This window comes from Protopterus annectens, chromosome 9.part0 (genome assembly GCF_019279795.1).
Source record: "Protopterus annectens isolate FY-2018-M chromosome 9.part0, PAN1.0, whole genome shotgun sequence".
NCBI classification, from domain to species: Eukaryota; Metazoa; Chordata; order Ceratodontiformes; family Protopteridae; genus Protopterus; species Protopterus annectens.
In genome coordinates, this window is record NC_056743.1 from 584181483 (window position 1) to 584200044 (window position 18562).

An 18562-nucleotide genomic window follows, 5' to 3' on the forward strand; every position below is an offset into this window, starting at 1 on the left:
CCTGGGCCCACTCTTGTTTGGCATCTACTTTTCCAAGTACAAGCAAATACAGGAGGGTTATGGCTGACAAAGTTTGCAGATGACTGCAAACTGGGCCATAGTAGAAAACACATCTGACACAGATATCCTTCAGAAGGGTCTCACAGAAACGGATAACTGGTGCCAGAGCCATGGCCTAAAGTTAAATGCCAAAAATGCATAGTCATACCCTTCGGAAAAACAAGGTTACCCCTAGCTACCAAATAGGTGGCAATCCACTGAGTACAGAAGAAGTTATCAGGGACCTGGGGACCCAGGTTGATAGTAGTCTGTCATTCGACACCCATGTAGCTAAAGTAGTTAGGAAGACCTTCTACATTGCCCACCTTATCATGAAGGATTCTCATCTAGATCAAGGGAGGTCATAGTCTCCCTATACTCATCACTCATCAGACCAATGATTGAGTACAATGCCCCATTCGGAATGTATCTGACCCGACACTTGCAGCAGCTGGAGAGGCCACAAAAGTTCCTCACCAAAAGGATAAAGGGTCTCAAACATCTGTCCTATGCTGCCCGACTGAAAGAACTCCAGCTCTATTCAGTCGCCAGCTTGCTCAGAGGTGACCTTGCCTAACATACAAGGCCATGTCAAACCCAGAATTGATGAATATGCTTCACCTCAAAAATCTAGATCCATCAGAGCCACAAGGGCGGAGACTTAAACCTCGACACGGCTATTAATAGGACGTGCTGGAGGGATAGATTCATCACCCAAAGACTCCTATGCTGTGGAATAAAATCCCGGTATATGTGAGGCAGAGCACCTCGCTGGCCTTGTTCAAGAGAAATCTTGACCAATGGATGGGAGATCGCAGATATACCCCAGGGATTACCTCAGTGTCACTGCTCAACAGAGGCACAGCAAAATAATGGGTATAGTTCCCCATACTAAAGGGGTGGCATAAGCCACAAAACTATGGGCTAGGCTTGTAAATGCCCTCGGGCAGATAGCCTAGTATGAACCTATGAACCTATGAACCTATGAACCAAGATGATGCTCAGAAAATCAGGAAGTTAAGCCAACTTGTGACAAATAAAAATATATGTTAACACATAAAGCCCATCCAAACATGAACTACAAAGATGTATATCTATAAAAGATATATACTTTGCTATGAAATATAATCATACTGAGATATAAAACAATATGAAACATATAAAAAAATCCAGTATAAAGGGAATGTGGAGTGTGTACTGAACTAAACCAATACACAACCATAGGTCTGAATCAACACATAACACACTAATAAACCATGTGTGATGCCTATATAGACAATTATCAATAGACAATTATCAATATTGATATTTAGGTTGACACAATGCCTGCTATGAACAAATAGATTACAATCAAAAAGTGGCAACAGAAAACAAGCTATAGATAATTGATTGGCTCCTAATTATAAGAAACAATGTTGTTCAATATGCTACAAAATAAGTGTTTAGAAAAAGTCATTTTAAAAAGATTTTTATGAGTCAGCTAGTGAAGGTTACGAAACACTAAACACTATTCCATAAAAAATGACTCATTCCCAAGGTATTTCAATGTAATAGCAACTGGTGTTGAAAATAATCAATTTAAATAGTTATAAGTCAGGCCCATTAAGAAAACCGAATTATGATCTTATAAGGTAATAGGCCTGTATGTAAAGAGACATTTAGTTATACAATGATAAACCATATACAATATGAACATATTATAGTTATCTTATAGGTAGTTGTTAGTATAATATAGCCACAGACCGGTTACAAAACTATCCAAAAAAATAATCACTGTAAAAATCCTGTTACACTGTGTTCATAGGCTATAGCCTGAAGTTAAAGTTCATATAAATGAATTGGTAACTTGTTCACGTGATAACTTGTTGGAGAACACAATAGCATGAATAAAAATGTTTCTGATACATCAACCACAAAGTATGTACAAAAAAATAAATCCCCAAATGTTAAAATCAACAAAATATTAAGATTCTGTTCCAAAAAAAGGCCCATATGTCCGAAAACTCAATTTCTAAATAAGCAACTGAGATGCAGAAGGCTGTGTAGTCTCACAGATATCCTTTAAAAATAATTCACCAAATTGCTCTGAAACGCATTGACACAGTCTTAAAATAAAAATATAGTCCTTGAGAAAGCACTATTTGTTACCTTGTAACTTGTGTCAAAAGCGCCCAACCAATTGAGTCACATGCCAGCCAAAAGCACCAAAGCATATGCGAATAGTCTATCAGAAAAGGTCGCTGATCAAGTAGCTCCAAAACATCGTGATATAATCCAGTGATGAACATATAATCCTAAAAAAGGGATAATGTACACCTAATGGCGTATATAGAAAATGTCAAACCAAACGAGTCACGTATCGGCCCAGAGCAACAAAAATCAGCGCAATCTGTTCCAAATCCTTATAAACGATCAAACAGGATACACCAAAAAGCTTGAATAAATAAGGAGCTTGATTAATAAACTGTTAGCCTGGAAACTTGAAGGCAGAACATGAAAATAATAAACAAAAAGGGCTGCTAAAGAAACATGCAGCCAACATCGGATCCTCTGTCCCCAGCAGGAAGGAGAAGTAGAATTAACCAATCAAAAAATCCCCTGCACGTAGGTAAAGTTGCGCGGCAACAGCAATGCAAGTCCACAAACAAATATGAAGCCAGCAACTGAAAGAATCCGATGAAATATTTATTGTAACAACAAATTAGGCATCATACAAAACAAACCGGTTTCAAAAAGAAATGGATCACTATACTAGGAGCATTATTCACACCTGGATTAAATGAGCAATTGTAATTGCACCAATAGGACGTAGTGCTGATACTATTTAAATGCATCATTTTGCTTATTTTGTATCACTGAAGAAGGCTGTGCTATTTATTGCCAGCCGAAACCGGTTTGTTTTGTATGATGCCTAATTTGTTGTTACAATAAATATTTCATCGGATTCTTTCAGTTGCTGGCTTCATATTTGTTTGTGGACTTGCATTGCTGTTGCCGCGCAACTTTACCTATGTGTAGTGGATTTTTTGATTGGTTATTTCTACTTCTCCTTCCTGCTGGGGACAGAGGATCCGATGTTGGCTGCATGTGTCTTTAGCAGCCCTTTTTGTTTATTATTTTCATGTTCTGCGTTCAAGTTTCCAGGCTAACAGTTTATTAATCAAGCTCCTTATATATTCAAGCTTTTTGGTGTATCCTGTTTGATCGTTTATAAGGATTTGGAACAGATTGCGCTGATGTTTGTTGCTCTGGGCTGATACGTGACTCGTTTGGTTTGACGTTTTCTATATACGCCATTAGGTGTACATTATCCCTTTTTTAGGATTATATGTTCATCACTGGATTATGTTACGGTGTTTTGGAGCTACTTGATCAACGACCTTTTCTGATAGACTATTCGCATATGTTTTGGTGCTTTTGGCTGGCATGTGACTCAATTGGTTGGGCGCTTTTGACACAAGTTACGAGGTAACAAATAGTGCTTTCTAAAGGACTATATTTTTATTTTAAGACTGTGTCAATGCGTTTCAGAGCAATTTGGTGAATTATTTTTAAAGGATATCTGTGAGACTACACAGCCTTCTGCATCTCAGTTGCTTATTTAGAAATTGAGTTTTCGGACATATGGGCCTTTTTTTAGAACAGAATCTTAATATTTTGTTGATTTGAACATTTGGGGATTTATTTTTTTGTACATACTTTGTGGTTGATGTATCAGAAACATTTTTTCATGCTATTGTGTTCTCCAACAAGTTATCGCGTGAACAAGTTACCAATTCATTTATATGAACTTTAACTTCAGGCTACAGCCTATGAACACAGTGTAACAGGATTTTTACAGTGATTATTTTTTTGGATAGTTTTGTAACCGGTCTGTGGCTATATTATGGTAACAACTACCTATAAGATAACTATAATATGTTCATATTGTATATGGTTTATCATTGTATAACTAAATGTCTCTTTACATACAGGCCTATTACATTATAAGATCATAATTTGGTTTTCTTAATGGGCCTGACATAACTATTTAAATTGATTATTTTCAACACCAGTTGCTATTACATTGAAATACCTTGGGAATGAGTCATTTTTTTATGGAATAGTGTTTAGTGTTTCATAACCTTCACTAGCTGACTCATAAAAATCTTTTTACTATGACTTTTTCTAAACACTTATTTTGTAGCATATTGAACAACATTGTTTCTTATAATTAGGAGCCAATCAATAATCTATAGCTTGTTTTCTGTTGACACTTTTTGATTGTAATCTATTTGTTCATAGCAGGCATTGTGTCAACCTAAATATCAATATTGATAATTGTCTATTGATAATTGTCTATATAGGCATCACACATGGTTTATTAATGTGTTATGTGTTGATTCAGACCTATGGTTGTGTATTGGTTTAGTTCAGTACACACTCCACATTCCCTTTATACTGGATTTTTTTATATGTTTCATATTGTTTTATATCTCAGTATGATTATATTTCATAGCAAAGTATATATCTTTTATAGATATACATCTTTGTAGTTCATGTTTGGATGGGCTTTATGTGTTAACATATATTTTTATTTGTCACAAGTTGGCTTAACTTCCTGATTTTCTGAGCATCATCTTGGTGGCTATATATTTTTTGAGATTGATATTTTTGCCACCATTACTAAATCCAAAATAATATATACATTAGTATATATTTTTCTATACATTTTTTGCTTCAACAGTACACAGGGGGATTTTGGCTCTTTGGAAATAAAAGGGAATGTAGCAGTCTAATAAGGAGGCCTTTTGCCTCATAGCTATTATTGTTCCCTTTTAGTGACGTGGCAATCTATGATTAGCCATTATTGTCAAATTGATCTTATTATATCATGGCTCTTTTTAATTTGGTTTCTGGTCTATCTGCAGATAGAGCAGATTTGAGTGCCTTTGGTGTATGCTCAAGTGGTAGTTCTTCTACTGATCCCCTAGGTCCTAAGACACTTTGTGGTTTGGCTTTTGACAACTTATATAAGCATTTGAAGCTGTTAAGATCTAATGTGTGGCACTCCAAACTTTTTAAAGCTTATATTGCTAAAGGAATCACTCCTAGGGGGTTAAGAATTCGAATACAACCACATGTTGGTCAACCAGATGAAGAACTTACCCATCAATGGTCCATGATTCAACAGCAATCCACCATGTCTTTTGTTGAAGCTTTGGACAAATATTATGATAGGATCATTGATTCAGAAATTAATGTAGTAAAGGATTTAAGTAATGATGTGCAAAAATTTGAAGGGGAAATGTTCTTTCAGAAATATCTTACTAAAGTCACCACTGATCTTACCCATTTGGAGGAGCAGTTAAAATCAAGGAAAATTAAGAAATTCAAATGGGATAAAAATGATTATCAGGGAGCTAACCCATTCAGTTCCACTTCCAAACATGTTCATTTCAACCCTCATCCGGTTAAGACACCCAGAAAAAAAGAGATCAAGGTCTATATTACGTAATAGACATAACACCAATGGTTCTTCCACTGATGATGTCTCATCATATACTGATAGTGACATGCAGCCAGCATCGGATTCCCGGACTCCCAAACGAACCCCTGGTTCTTTCCCTTTAGGGGGAAATACAAACGTGGAGGCAGGAAACATAAGAAATGTCCAGAATATTCAGAGTCTATTACAAATGGTGACACAGAAATAAGCAATGCAAATTCAAATGTTTTGAATCTGTCCAACTATGTTTTGTCCCCAACCCACATGGCCATTCTTAATAAAGGTCTAATATTTATTCCTGGTTTTGTGGTTTCTGAGGACCGTTTGGTCCAAGATGTTTTGTCCTTTTGTAGAGTATTAAATTTGAAATTACAGTTTGGTGCTGATGATGGTTTTCAAGATCAGGATAAATTTGTTTATCACAAGTCCAAGTACCTCCCTCCTGTGCATCCTGTTGTACATTTATTTCAGAACATGGTTCTTAAAGATTTACATTTCCACAGTTCTGAACTTCATTTTAAATCTAATAATTTGTCTCCTAAGGAAAAACAAGCTATGGATGAATTATCACACAATAAGGATTTGGTCATCATTTCAGCGGACAAAGGAGGGGCAGTAGTGGTCATGAATTGGATGGATTATAACAAGGAGGCCATGAGGCAGTTATCTGATAACAAATATTATGCTAGAATGTGTCTCAACCCAATACACAGGTTTAAAAAACAGATTGATGAATTTCTCTGTAATGTTAGGGACACTGTCCTCATTACCACCTTTACTTTACAACAGTTAACTATTTCAGATTCAACTAATCAATATATTTATTTTCTTCCCAAAATTCACAAGGACCCTACTAACCCTCCTGGGAGACCCATTGTTTCTGGTCGTGGGTATCTTACCGAACCGTTATCCTTGTATTTAACCAAACATCTTAAACCTTTGTTGATACATGTTCGTTCCCGGTTGCGGGATACGACTGAATTTCTACAGATCATTGCTGACATCCAGTTAGAACCTGATTGGCTGATGTGCACACTGGATGTGAGTGCCCTGTATACGAACATACCACATCAAGTGGGGTTAGAAGCAATAGCTTATTGGCTCAATATTGCCCATATTTATGATGAAGACTTCAACACCTTTCTTGTTGGTATGGCGGAATTGGTTCTTACACACAATGTCTTTTTTTATCAAGACATTTGTTATTGGCAGGTCAAAGGGACAGCTATGGGAGCATCTTTTGCTCCCATTTATGCTGACCTCTTTATGGCTTATATAGAAGAATACATTATTTATGATGCCAGCCACAATATCTACCTTCCTGAAATTGATATTTGGAGGAGATATTTGGAAGACTGCTGGATGGTGTGGAGGGCTGATGTTGAGTATCTAATGGAATTTGTCTCATATCTTAACGATAACATATAGGGTCTGCAGTTTACTTTAAACTACCATAATGAAAAAATTACATTCCTTGATGTACTAATAACAAGACAGCAAGATGAGACATTGGCTACTCAAGTTTTTAGGAAATATCCCGAATACAACACAGTCCTTCATGCCTCCAGCTTTCATCCTCCGCACATTGCCAAAAACATTCCTAAATCTCAGTTTATTCGTTCAAAACGGATTTGCTCTCAGCCGGAGGTTTTTGAGCAAGATAGACATGATCTAATTAATAGGTTTCGTGACAGAGGTTACCCTATGGGACATGTTATCAAAGCCAGTAATTTGGTCAATACGTGCCCCAGGGAGGAATTTTTGAAATATAAAGTCAAGGATAACAGTGTCACACAGCCAATCAGGTTCGTGACCACCTATGCCAGAAATTCTAATGCTCTCATGAATAGTATAAACACCAACTGGAATATTTTATCTAATATTCCAGAATTATCGGGGGTATTACCTGAACAATGCTTGTTTTCATTCCGCAAAGGAAGAAACTTGGCTTTCCATTTTAACCATTATAAGCACACACACATTACTGACAACACACCTTTATCTCAAACTACATTAACTGGTGAACAAGTTGTGGGTTGTTTTCCATGTGGACATTGTAGAAACTGTGACAAAATTGTCAAATCAAAAGAATTTACTAGTAGAAATTGTCGAAGGGTCTATGAGATTTCATTTTTTGCAAACTGTAGCAGTGAATGGCTAATTTATCTTGCAACATGTAGCTGTGGCTCTTTTTATGTTGGCCAAACCTCCAGGCCTTTAAGATTACGTGTCTCAGAACACATGAGTAATATCAGGAACAAAAGGCCAAACAATGCTTTGTATAAACATAGTCTTATACATACAACTGCCAAATTCTCTTTTATAGTTATTGATATAATAAGAGGTAGCAGATTCAATAAAACAGGATGGCACTCATTTTTATTTATTTTATTTTTATTTTACATTTGTTGACTGGGCTAGTCTAGCTGGATATATTTCCATTTTCAGTAGAGGCAGAAAAGCTCCACATAAAAACATAAACAATGAGACATATTGTTAATAAACACTTTTATAAAAAAAATAAGAAAAAAAGTAGTAATATAACTTCATTACTTAACATATTCAACAGTCATTGCTTGACTCAAAAGAAAAGAAATGGATCACTATACTAGGAGCATTATTCACACCTGGATTAAATGAGCAATTGTAATTGCACCAATAGGACATAGTGCTGAAACTATTTAAATGCATCATTTTGCTTATTTTGTATCACTGAAGAAGGCTGTGCTATTTATTGCCAGCCGAAACCGGTTTGTTTTGTATGATGCTTAATTTGTTGTTACAATAAATATTTCATCGGATTCTTTCAGTTGCTGGCTTCATATTTGTTTGTGTCCAAAAAAAGTAAGTCATAGCTAGCCTTGTGGAATACTTTAGAGACATCTATTGTGGTAGGAAATATATAGCCTTTATAGCTTTTTTAAAACATGAAAAGAGAGTCTATCATCATGGTGAGATTGGATATTTGCCTTGATTTGGTAAACTTTATTTAAAAGGGAGAAATTATATGTGTTATAATTGACTTTTATCAGTTGGTCAGTGCTCTTGCATAGAGTTTCAGATTAAGATTTATTAAGGTTCAGCTATGATGATTAGATGAATCATGGGATAAGTACTGGATTTACGAATTACAATAGTTTTCAACTATTTTAGATAAGGGTCTATTAAGGTGTATCTTGTATAAATTTAGATTGCCCAACTAAAGTGAATATTGGCATTCTGGTCCTTGAGCGTTATTTTTCTGTAATGACATGATTGCATGCTGAATCTATTGTGCAGTGGTGTGTTCTACAAAATTTTCTTTAACTGATGGTGATATTTCAAGACAATTTAATGACTTCAAATAGTGAACAGTTTCTTTTTCCAAAGGAAGTTTCTATATTACCACATAGATTGGGATCTATATTAGATTGTTGAAATGGCATTACAGTGAATGTCGGGCATTCACTGTAATGCCGTTTCGACCATCTAATATAGACCCCATAGATTGTGATATATTTCTTAAAATTTTCCAAAATGCCTAACATGAGCTAACAGGTGTATTTTATTGCAAATATTTTAATAGAGAGCCACTGTATTTGAGTGATCCCATCTAAAAACCTTAAAGATATTTGAACCCATTCTGCACAATTACCCATAATCTTTTGTTCTGTCCATGAAAACTGAGAGTTAAGGATATACTTTAGCTCAGTTTGTAAGTCTTTTAGTTACTGTCACTCAAGAATTGGGTGTATGTCAAAAGTTCGAACGCTGATAAGTTTGACACCAAAACCTCGAACTTGAAAGTCTGAAGACTGAAAATATTGAAGCCGCGGAACATCGAATTCTTTCCCAGGGAAAGAATTTGGTGGGCCGTTTCTGCAACTTTGCTATTTCCTCCACTGTGGTGCGATCTCGGAGTTGGTATATTTAAGTAGGGGGGGTGGGGGGGGCAAAGCCCCCCACATTAGAAATAGTTTGTAGTGTTTGTGTGTTTCACATTTTGTACTGGAACAGCGATTTTTTTTCCCAGGGAAAAAATCGCTGTTCTCATTCTTTGGAGTTTTCAGCTTTTGTGGTTTTGGGTCCGATGTTATCACATTCGAAGTTTTGACACTTTGATGATGTGATACAGACCCTCAAGAATCTTCATTGATTAGAATTTCATCATAGTTTCCTCATGGATCATCTAACATTTGCTCAGAATTTCTCAAATTTCATGGAAAAGCTCCTGCCATGACTAAAAAGTATCACTGGGACACAGCTAGACTACATATTAAAATTCAGAAACAAACTTAGCGATTTCATATTTCCTTTATTAGTAGGTAAGTTGTGGAACAAACTGCAACATAGCATAAGATGCATTGCTGAAAGAAACCCTTCAAGCTGCAATCAAAAGATCACCAATACTGAAACTCTGATATACCTTGTTTTTTCTTGTTATGATGGCTCATGCCTTCCACTCCTCTTTCATAACTCTCTAGTTTAGTGCCAGTGTGTTCCAATTAATACTACACTATAATATCTGAAAAAGTAGTGCTAATAAAGTTGTACTTTTAATACTTCTTTTATTTGTCTTTTCCTTTTAATTTACTGTATAAAATCTTACAAAATTCAAATGCTATCTTCTGTGAAACTACACTACACTATACTATGCTTCATCTGTAGTACTCCATTTCATCCCTTCATTGGTATATGATATTGTGTATAATAACAAGGTCTTTCAGCTTTTCCTTGTTAGGGGTCGCCACAATGAATCACCAGTCCACAAATTGATTGATAGTGGAGTTTTTATGGTGTCGAGTTGCCAGCCTGGCACCCAACCTTCACAGTAGGCACACACATACACATATATACACACACACACACCTGCCTGCATGTCTTTAAAACTAACTCAGCCACAGGGAAGACATGCAGACTCTACTCCAGGCGAGAATCGAACTGGAGAACCTGTTGCTGTGCGGTGGCAATGCTAACTGCTGCACCACTGTGGCTGACTATGACTTTGTATATAATGCTGGTCAGTATTCATAGCAAACCAATCAGAGCAGTGCTCACTATTTCACTTTTTATCAGATATCCACTCTCAGTACATAAGGACCCCTCTGAGAATATGGAGCAAAAACAAAACCTGTCTGTACGTATTATACAAATGTTGTCAATGACATGTTTTGCACAAAAATCATGCCATCGCTCAGATTTTATACTGGTCTGTCTGAAACTGGAAATCACTCTTTATTCTTGGAAAAACGCAAATGCTGCATGGGGAAGATATTACTGCTTTAGTAGAGACAATTGTATTCTGATCCATTGTATAAGTATGTACAGGGAAACATATTAATAAATTGCACCTTATAATAAAAGCATACATAGTCTACATTCATCAAGGAATATGCTATCCTGCTAGTAAGTTTATATCAGACTAGCAGGGAAAAGTGCCTTTTTGCTTGTACTGATGCTTTTTGAAGTGTGTGTGTGTGTGTGTGTGTGTGTGTGTGTGTGTGTGTGTGTGTGTGTCTTTCGGCTTTTCCCAGTTAGGGGTCGCCACAGCGGAACTCCGGTCCGCTAATGATTGGCAGTAGATTTTTACGTGCTGGCTTGCCGGGCCTAACGCACAACCTTCAATGAAGGAATGCCCATTCACACATGTCACCACACAGAAGAGGCTCTAACTGAGAATCGAACGGGCAACGTCTAACTGTGAGGCGACAACGCTACCGCAGCACCACCACCGCAGTTACTGATGCTTTTTGAAGTATATGTAAAAATGCCTTACTTGCCCAAAATAAGACTCTCTCGTCCTTATGTTGCATTGTGAATGAAGATTTCAAGTATTTTAAGGTTCAGACTTCAGAACACATCTGCATTTTTATCTTACAGACTATAAAAGCATGGAGTACACAGAACACTCAGGTGTATATATTTTATTTTTATTTTGAATTTGTTAACCAGTTTAGAACACTGATCCCATTGGCCCTATTTCAGTCTCATTCTAGGGGTAAAGACATTAGATACATGACTTTATGTACAGAATTAATTGCAAAATGAAATATATACATGCATTATATATAGAAAGAAGACATTAGTGTTGTCCCTGAGGTTTAAAGACAATATATTCATGGCATTATATACAGCACAACTGACAAAACACAATATATACATGCATCATATACAGAGTGGATATCAGAGTTGGCACGCTGAAAACATTGCAATGAAATGGAAAGTCAAAGCAAGTTATGTAGATGGAAGTCGGGAATGAAGAGGTTAAGGTATATGACTAGAGTCAGGGAGAAAGAGCAGTTGCATTTTCATTGAGTCTTAAAATGTGTCTTTAGTTCTGGTTGGAAATTGCGGTAACAGGAATGATCTTTAAGAAAAAGAGGGGTGAAATTACCAGAGTTTGGGACAGAGGACTGAAAGGCATAGTTTCTGAACTGAATCCTAGCTTATGGGGTTTAGAAGAGATGACCTCAGTGGTTAAGACTTCTAAGGTTGAATGTTGGTACATCCACGGAGTAAAATATTTATGAACACATCCAAACAAAATGCACCAGTTTACGGTACATTAAATACTTTTATATTCTACAAGGCAAAAATGCAAAATAGTGTGTGTGTGTGTGTGTGTGTGTGTGTGTGTGTGTGTGTGTATTTATATATATATATATATATATATATATATATATATATATATATATATATATATATTTGGGTCAACTTTGAATCAACGCAATTACATTTCAATGAACCGTAATTTCATGCCCCCATTTTTTCGGACGTACATTTATTTGAAGATGCACTTACATGAAAAAACAAGTGAACGAAAAGCACAAAAAAAAATTACAACACTAACCACATGTAAGCCCCCCTGCACCCCCATGTGGAGGGCTGTGCCCCCCACATCCCCCCAACTTATATAGTCTAACTCCGAGATCACACTACAGTGGGGAAAAGGGAATATTCCATTATCCCCGTTGTGCTGCAATCTACAACTACCACCTCCATTGCTTTTCGTTCACTCAGTTTTTCGCAAAAGTGCCTTTTCGAATAAATGCACTTTCAGAAAAATGGGGTCACGAAATTATGTTTCATTAAAACGTAATTTTGTTGATTCAACATAGACCCCATATATATATATATATATATATATATATATATATATATATATATATATATATGTGTGTGTGTGTGTGTGTGTGTATGTGCGTTTATAGATGTATGTTGACTGCAACTAAACTGGACTGCACTGACGTTTGTATAGAACATATCTTATAAAATGTACCACTAAACAGCCTTTCATAATTAAGGCACGGAAAGCCTATGATGTAACAATGAGCTGTAACTGACATATTTGTTTGGTAATAAAGCAGCCATTACATTTTGTCTAGGGATTTGATAGCCAAGAACTTCAGTGAAACATATTATTTACCAGATGGCCAAGAAGTTACTAACACACCTGAATACAAGGTAAGAACTATTAAAATGTGTTTTACCTTCATCCCAGTGGTTGCTTTGGTTTAGTGTTATTTTCACACTTTTGTCATTTAAAATTTACATTTCCATGGACTCATGTGCAGCAGGTTACTTTTATACTCTATGACATACGTTTTCTAATATAACAGTACCCAGTAAACATTTTCTGTACTTACATTTTGAGTATTTTAGAGTGTCTTTTTTTTTTTTTTTTTTAAGTATTGTGCATTGTTTTTCTCTTCGGCTGGCAATGCTTTGGATAATTAATTAGCAAAATCAACATTCTAGTATGAATATCATTCCAATTTCTGAGTATTTTCGACTACAAGAGAAACCCAAACAAAGCAGCAAGCTGATGTAGCCTTTGTCTCCCTGTAACTTCTAATCACATACGATTTATGTTTTTCTGACAGGATCACTGCTACTATCAGGGACACATTTCCAATGACAACAACTCAGCAGCAAGTATCAGTATCTGTAATGGAATCAGGTAATGCCAGTCTCAGCAACATTTTATTTCATTGCATCTTTATCTTCAAAGATGTGCAAATTATCCCAAATGTTTTATTTCCAGCACCAATTCCTTGCAGTATAACATGCAAATTCACTGAACAGTATGTCTGTCATTGAGGTGATTCACACAACTGTAGTTTTCTCCTTAAAAGTGGTCAATCAGTCCATTGGTAGACTGACTTATTACTATTACACTGTATTTCCAAGCACTATACACTCTATCATTTCCTGTTCCATCTTACTTTTAACTTTAACTTGAATATAACTGTGTTTATTGTTTGACTGAGAAACTGATTGCGCTGCATTTTGATTACTTTGTAATAAAATCTGCTACAGACTACAGAAAACATGCCAACGCACTAGAAAAATATTTCTCTCCCTTCTAATACATCATCAGAAGGTGGGGCTGAGTGACATGGGAGCAGGAAGTAAATGGACAGTTGCTCAGCATAAACAGAAATACCAGTTTATTAAACTTAATAAATATATGTCCACTGAAGTAACTAAAGTAAAACTACACATTTTAGAATAAGGAAGACCACTTTACAAGATGAAGACATTAATTACAACAACACAAAATATAAAAAAAAACAAAAAAATTTTGCACTTGATTTTTAACAATCATAGGCCATGATTCCAAGAATTTCAGCTTCCAAAAATAGGCTGTTATTTTTAATAACTGTAAATCAGTGTCCCCGATTTATGGGAGCTTTGCAGACAGCCTGTGAAAATTACACAGATGTGTTCCTTAGGCAGATGTGGTTTCCTACTAGACATTCATGTAGAGAGTTTGTAAATATAGTTAGCAGCATGTCGGGTGTGAAAGAAAAGTGAGTTCTTTGAACTTTCAGAAGCTAAACATTGGGACTCAATCCAGGCCATTAAAGAACAGTCTTTCATTTGGTACTGTGATAGCACAGCTTAAAACACTGTGCCTGATGCTAAGCAGATATACTTTCTATGAAGGAACATGAGGAAACCCCCAGTTCTGACTTACCACTCCTATCTACACTAAGCACATCTTAGTTCATTGCAACTAGAACCAGAGTGTGCTCTTTTTCATTCAGACTAAGTTCTGAGCACTCTTGAGTTACACTGCACTGCTAACATCAAAGTTTAATGGCTCTAAGAGGCAGAAAAGGCATTGTAAGTATGAAAGCTCTGAATAATTGGTATAGTGCTACCAGAAATATCAGTAAACATGCGTTATTATAACTTTAATGAAACTATGATGCAGTACAGTAATGTAAGAACAATATAGCACTGAATATGTTACTTTCGCCTTGATGACTGAACAAGATTTTATATTGTTTCTCAGTTATTCACATTTTGCTTCACACCTCATAAACACATTGTTTCAAAAGCACAGACTTTGATATTTACATAGCACAGACCAATTGAATGAAATATTGATTCTCCGTCTTTGTGATATTTACACAGTAAAGACAGATGGTTTGAGACAGTCTTTGGATGTAAACTCAACATCACAGTATAATAAACCATTCTATAGTGCACTATAATTAGCATGTCACCTTCTGCTTCCGTTGTCGTGTCTTTTGGCTTATCCCGGTTAGGGGTCGCCACAGCGGAACTCCGGTCCGCTAATGTTTGGTAGGGGATTTTTAAGTGCAGAGTTACCAGCCCTGATGCACAACCTTCAACGAAGGCACGCCCATTCACGCATGCCTCCACACAGAAGATGCTCTAGCTGAGAATCGAACTCGACAACGTCTTACTGCGAGACAACAACGCTACCGCAGCACCACTACTGCGGGATCACCTTCTGCTTCAGTAAAGTATATAATATCGTTATAAGTATTTTGATACAGCAGTGACTTTATATTATTCCTGTTCCACTCTCCCTATCCAATAGACTACACCAGAGGTTCATGTGACCCAGGAGCAGTACTCTGCATTTGTCTGCAATGTACCCCGACCACCATTTTGTTATCCATTTAGTCAGCCTTAGTACGTCCTTAGAGTTTGCTCGACATCCTCCACAGCTGCATCTATCTTTGTAATGTCAATGAAGTGACTTATCCCAGACTTATCCAGAGCAAACATGCTAATGAGGACTGAGGACTGAATCAAAGCCCACAGCGTGCAACCAGTCTCCTATTTCTGACATCATCCATGTCACCACAATCCTTTACTATCCTTCTGCTGTACTGCACTCTAGTTCCTCAGTCTTGGGTTTTACCCCTTGCTCTTATCTCAACCACTGCAATTTTCTTAGCAACTGGTGGGACTGAGCCAGATGCCTTTGTGAAATGCAGGATGACTACAAGTCTAAGTGTCTCATACTCCACTCATAAAACTGAATCAGGTTTAGCTGGGATAGCATGATAGCTTAAGAGTTAATATGCCTGCCTCACATTGCCAGGATCAGGGGTTCAATCTTGACTTCTGGTCACTATTTTTGCTGAGATTGCATGTTCTCCCTGTGGCTGTATGGGTTTTCTTCAGGTACTCCAGTCTCTCTACACATCACAAAAATGTACAAGTTAAGTGGGTATTGTAAATTGTCTGTATGTATTTTACTGTATTTACCCCTGTCCTTGTGTCCGAAGTTGTGGCTGCAAAGAATGATAATCGGTTCTCTTACTTGGTTAGCAAATGAAAAAAAATAATTAGACTGGTAACATCTTCTGGTCCTAAATCCATATTGACTTTGATCTTGGAGAATGTGGTACTCTAAAAGGCAATTGGCCTTTCCCTCCAGATTCTGTACATGTCTTTTTGTGTCACTGCTGTTAAGCTAATAGGCCTGAAATTTCCCCAGTTATTACTGCTCTGCTCTGAATAAACATATCAGCCGTGTTGTCTTCAAGTCTTCAGACACTTCTGCACTTGCCAATAATCTTTTGGAGATCTCCACATAGAGAACTCTAGCATGTTGGGCTGGATTTCCAAGTTTATATGGTCCCTGTACAATATCTTCCCTTAGGCTACTGCCCTCTCTTATCTTCCCTCTACTGTTGCATTTATCCCAGCTCCTTTTAAGTGTCTGTCAAGATGATATTCATTAGTTACTCCAGCACTCCACTTCTTGTATTCACCATCCCGTGTCAAGCAAAACCTGCACATATCTAAGTTAAGTTTTGTTTTCTTCTGTTTGCTGCTGCTGATGTGCTCTCCACCCTTCCTCTTTTCCACTATATTTCTGCTTCTTCACAGTCTCCTCTCAAGATCCATTGCACAAAGGTAATCACCCTAGCAACCCTGCTGGTAGCCAGCATGATATTGCTACATCCTTTTTTTGTTTGAAGAGCTGACAGACGTCTTACAGCAAATCAGCAGAGGCCTGACTAGCATCTAGCCAATCAGGAGAATGACCTTCTCACTGGAGATAGCTCAACAGAAGATGTACCTGATCGCCATATTGGCTTTGACTCCAGCCTCCCTACTTTGTAGGATGGTGTGTAATTATTGTCACTCTGGCTGCTGACAGGCCCCTGGATCCTAACAGTCAGTGATCCTGCTATAGGCTTTACTTAAATAGGGTATTACCCCCAATATTCTTCTATGACCTTTGTAGTACTATTCCTTATCAGCAGTCATTTCTCCTTTTACTTTGAGAAAGAGATACCATCTAGAGATTGCCACTGCCATCCAATGGGGGTCAGCAGATATTTTTATATGTTCTTAACTCCCTCACTCATTGGCCAGCATGTATGATGCAAAGATTAGTACACCAAGCCCCATGGTGGTATCTGTTTCTGCATACCCAGGTGCACAGGGTGCAGTAGAATAAGGTGAGTTAATGTCCCCAACACCTACCTTTCATGCACAGAGCACATAACCGAGACTTTCCCTGTAACAAGTCATTCATTAGCTCCTCTCTACCCACCCCACTGGACAAGCAGACATTACCTGCTCATTCTCATCTGACTCTGGATAGTATAAGGTGAACCCAAGAGATCTAGGGCAAATTCAGTGAAAAAAACATTTGTGATACACAGCAGACTGGTAATAACACAGAACTTAGCAGACTGGTAATAACACAGAACTTGATTCTTCATTTTCAAGCTTCTACAAACAAAAAGATAAGCATATCCCATTACTATCCGTTGTAAAGGAGTCTGTTGACTGACTGAGCATCTTTACTGACTGGTATCTGCTGCTTTCATGAGTATTCGCACATTCATTTCAAGTGTAAACACTCCCCTTCTGTCTTCCTCACTTGCAGCAAAAAGAACTTCCTGACAACTGACCTATTCTGACTATATTTTACTGCAAATGTATTAATTCATTAACTCATTACTTCTGAGTGATGTCTCCAGGTGTATCTGCATTCAATCCTATGGACACCTCCAGGCATCAAATATTGTTTGCTCATATTTGCATCAACAATTCCAAAACCATGGTATGTACAAGGTTTAAAATATTTCATTTTGTGACATGTTCTTGATCATTTTCAGGGTTGTGAGTGAGCAAACAGTATGTTTCAGTACTCTATAAGGCAGAAAAGTAACCCTGGGTGGAACAACAGTACCTCAGTGGATGCGTGTGTCCGCATCTGCCCACACACACACACACGCACACACACACACACACACACACACACACACACACACACACACACACACACACACACACACACACACACACACACAATCATATGTGCATTGCTTACACACCTGTAGGCAATTTGTAGGATCAGCAGGTCACCAATTCATCTATAGCATGATTTAAGAATGTGGTAACATAATACCAGCATTTCTAGTTTTACTAGCATGGACACAGGGAAGACATACACACTACATACAGAAGGCACACAGCTGGGGTTCCCAGTGTTTATTCCCTCTATTTAACATAATACCAGCATTCCAGGTTTTACTAACATGGACACAGGGAAGACACCAAACACACTACATACAGAAGGCACACAGCTGGGATTCCCAGTGTTTATTCCCTCTATTAACATAATACAAGCATTCCAGGTTTTACTAACATGGACACAGGGAAGACACCAAACACACTACATACAGAAGGCACACAGCTGGGATTCCCAGTGTTTATTCCCTCTGTGTAACATAATGCCAGCATTCCAGGTTTTACTAGCATGGACAC

General features: G+C 37.3%; 1 protein-coding gene across 3 annotated transcripts in view; it reads left to right on the forward strand.

The window, feature by feature from the left end:
* The window catches only part of LOC122811344 (zinc metalloproteinase-disintegrin-like batroxstatin-2), a 576382-nt gene that overhangs the window by 168295 nt on the left and 389525 nt on the right, over positions 1 to 18562 (forward strand). For all 3 annotated transcript variants that reach the window (XM_044083123.1, XM_044083121.1, XM_044083122.1), the window contains exons 4-5: positions 12892 to 12970; positions 13390 to 13466. In XM_044083123.1, the coding sequence (XP_043939058.1) occupies positions 12892 to 12970; positions 13390 to 13466 (156 nt within the window). The remainder of the gene's footprint in view (positions 1 to 12891; positions 12971 to 13389; positions 13467 to 18562) is intronic.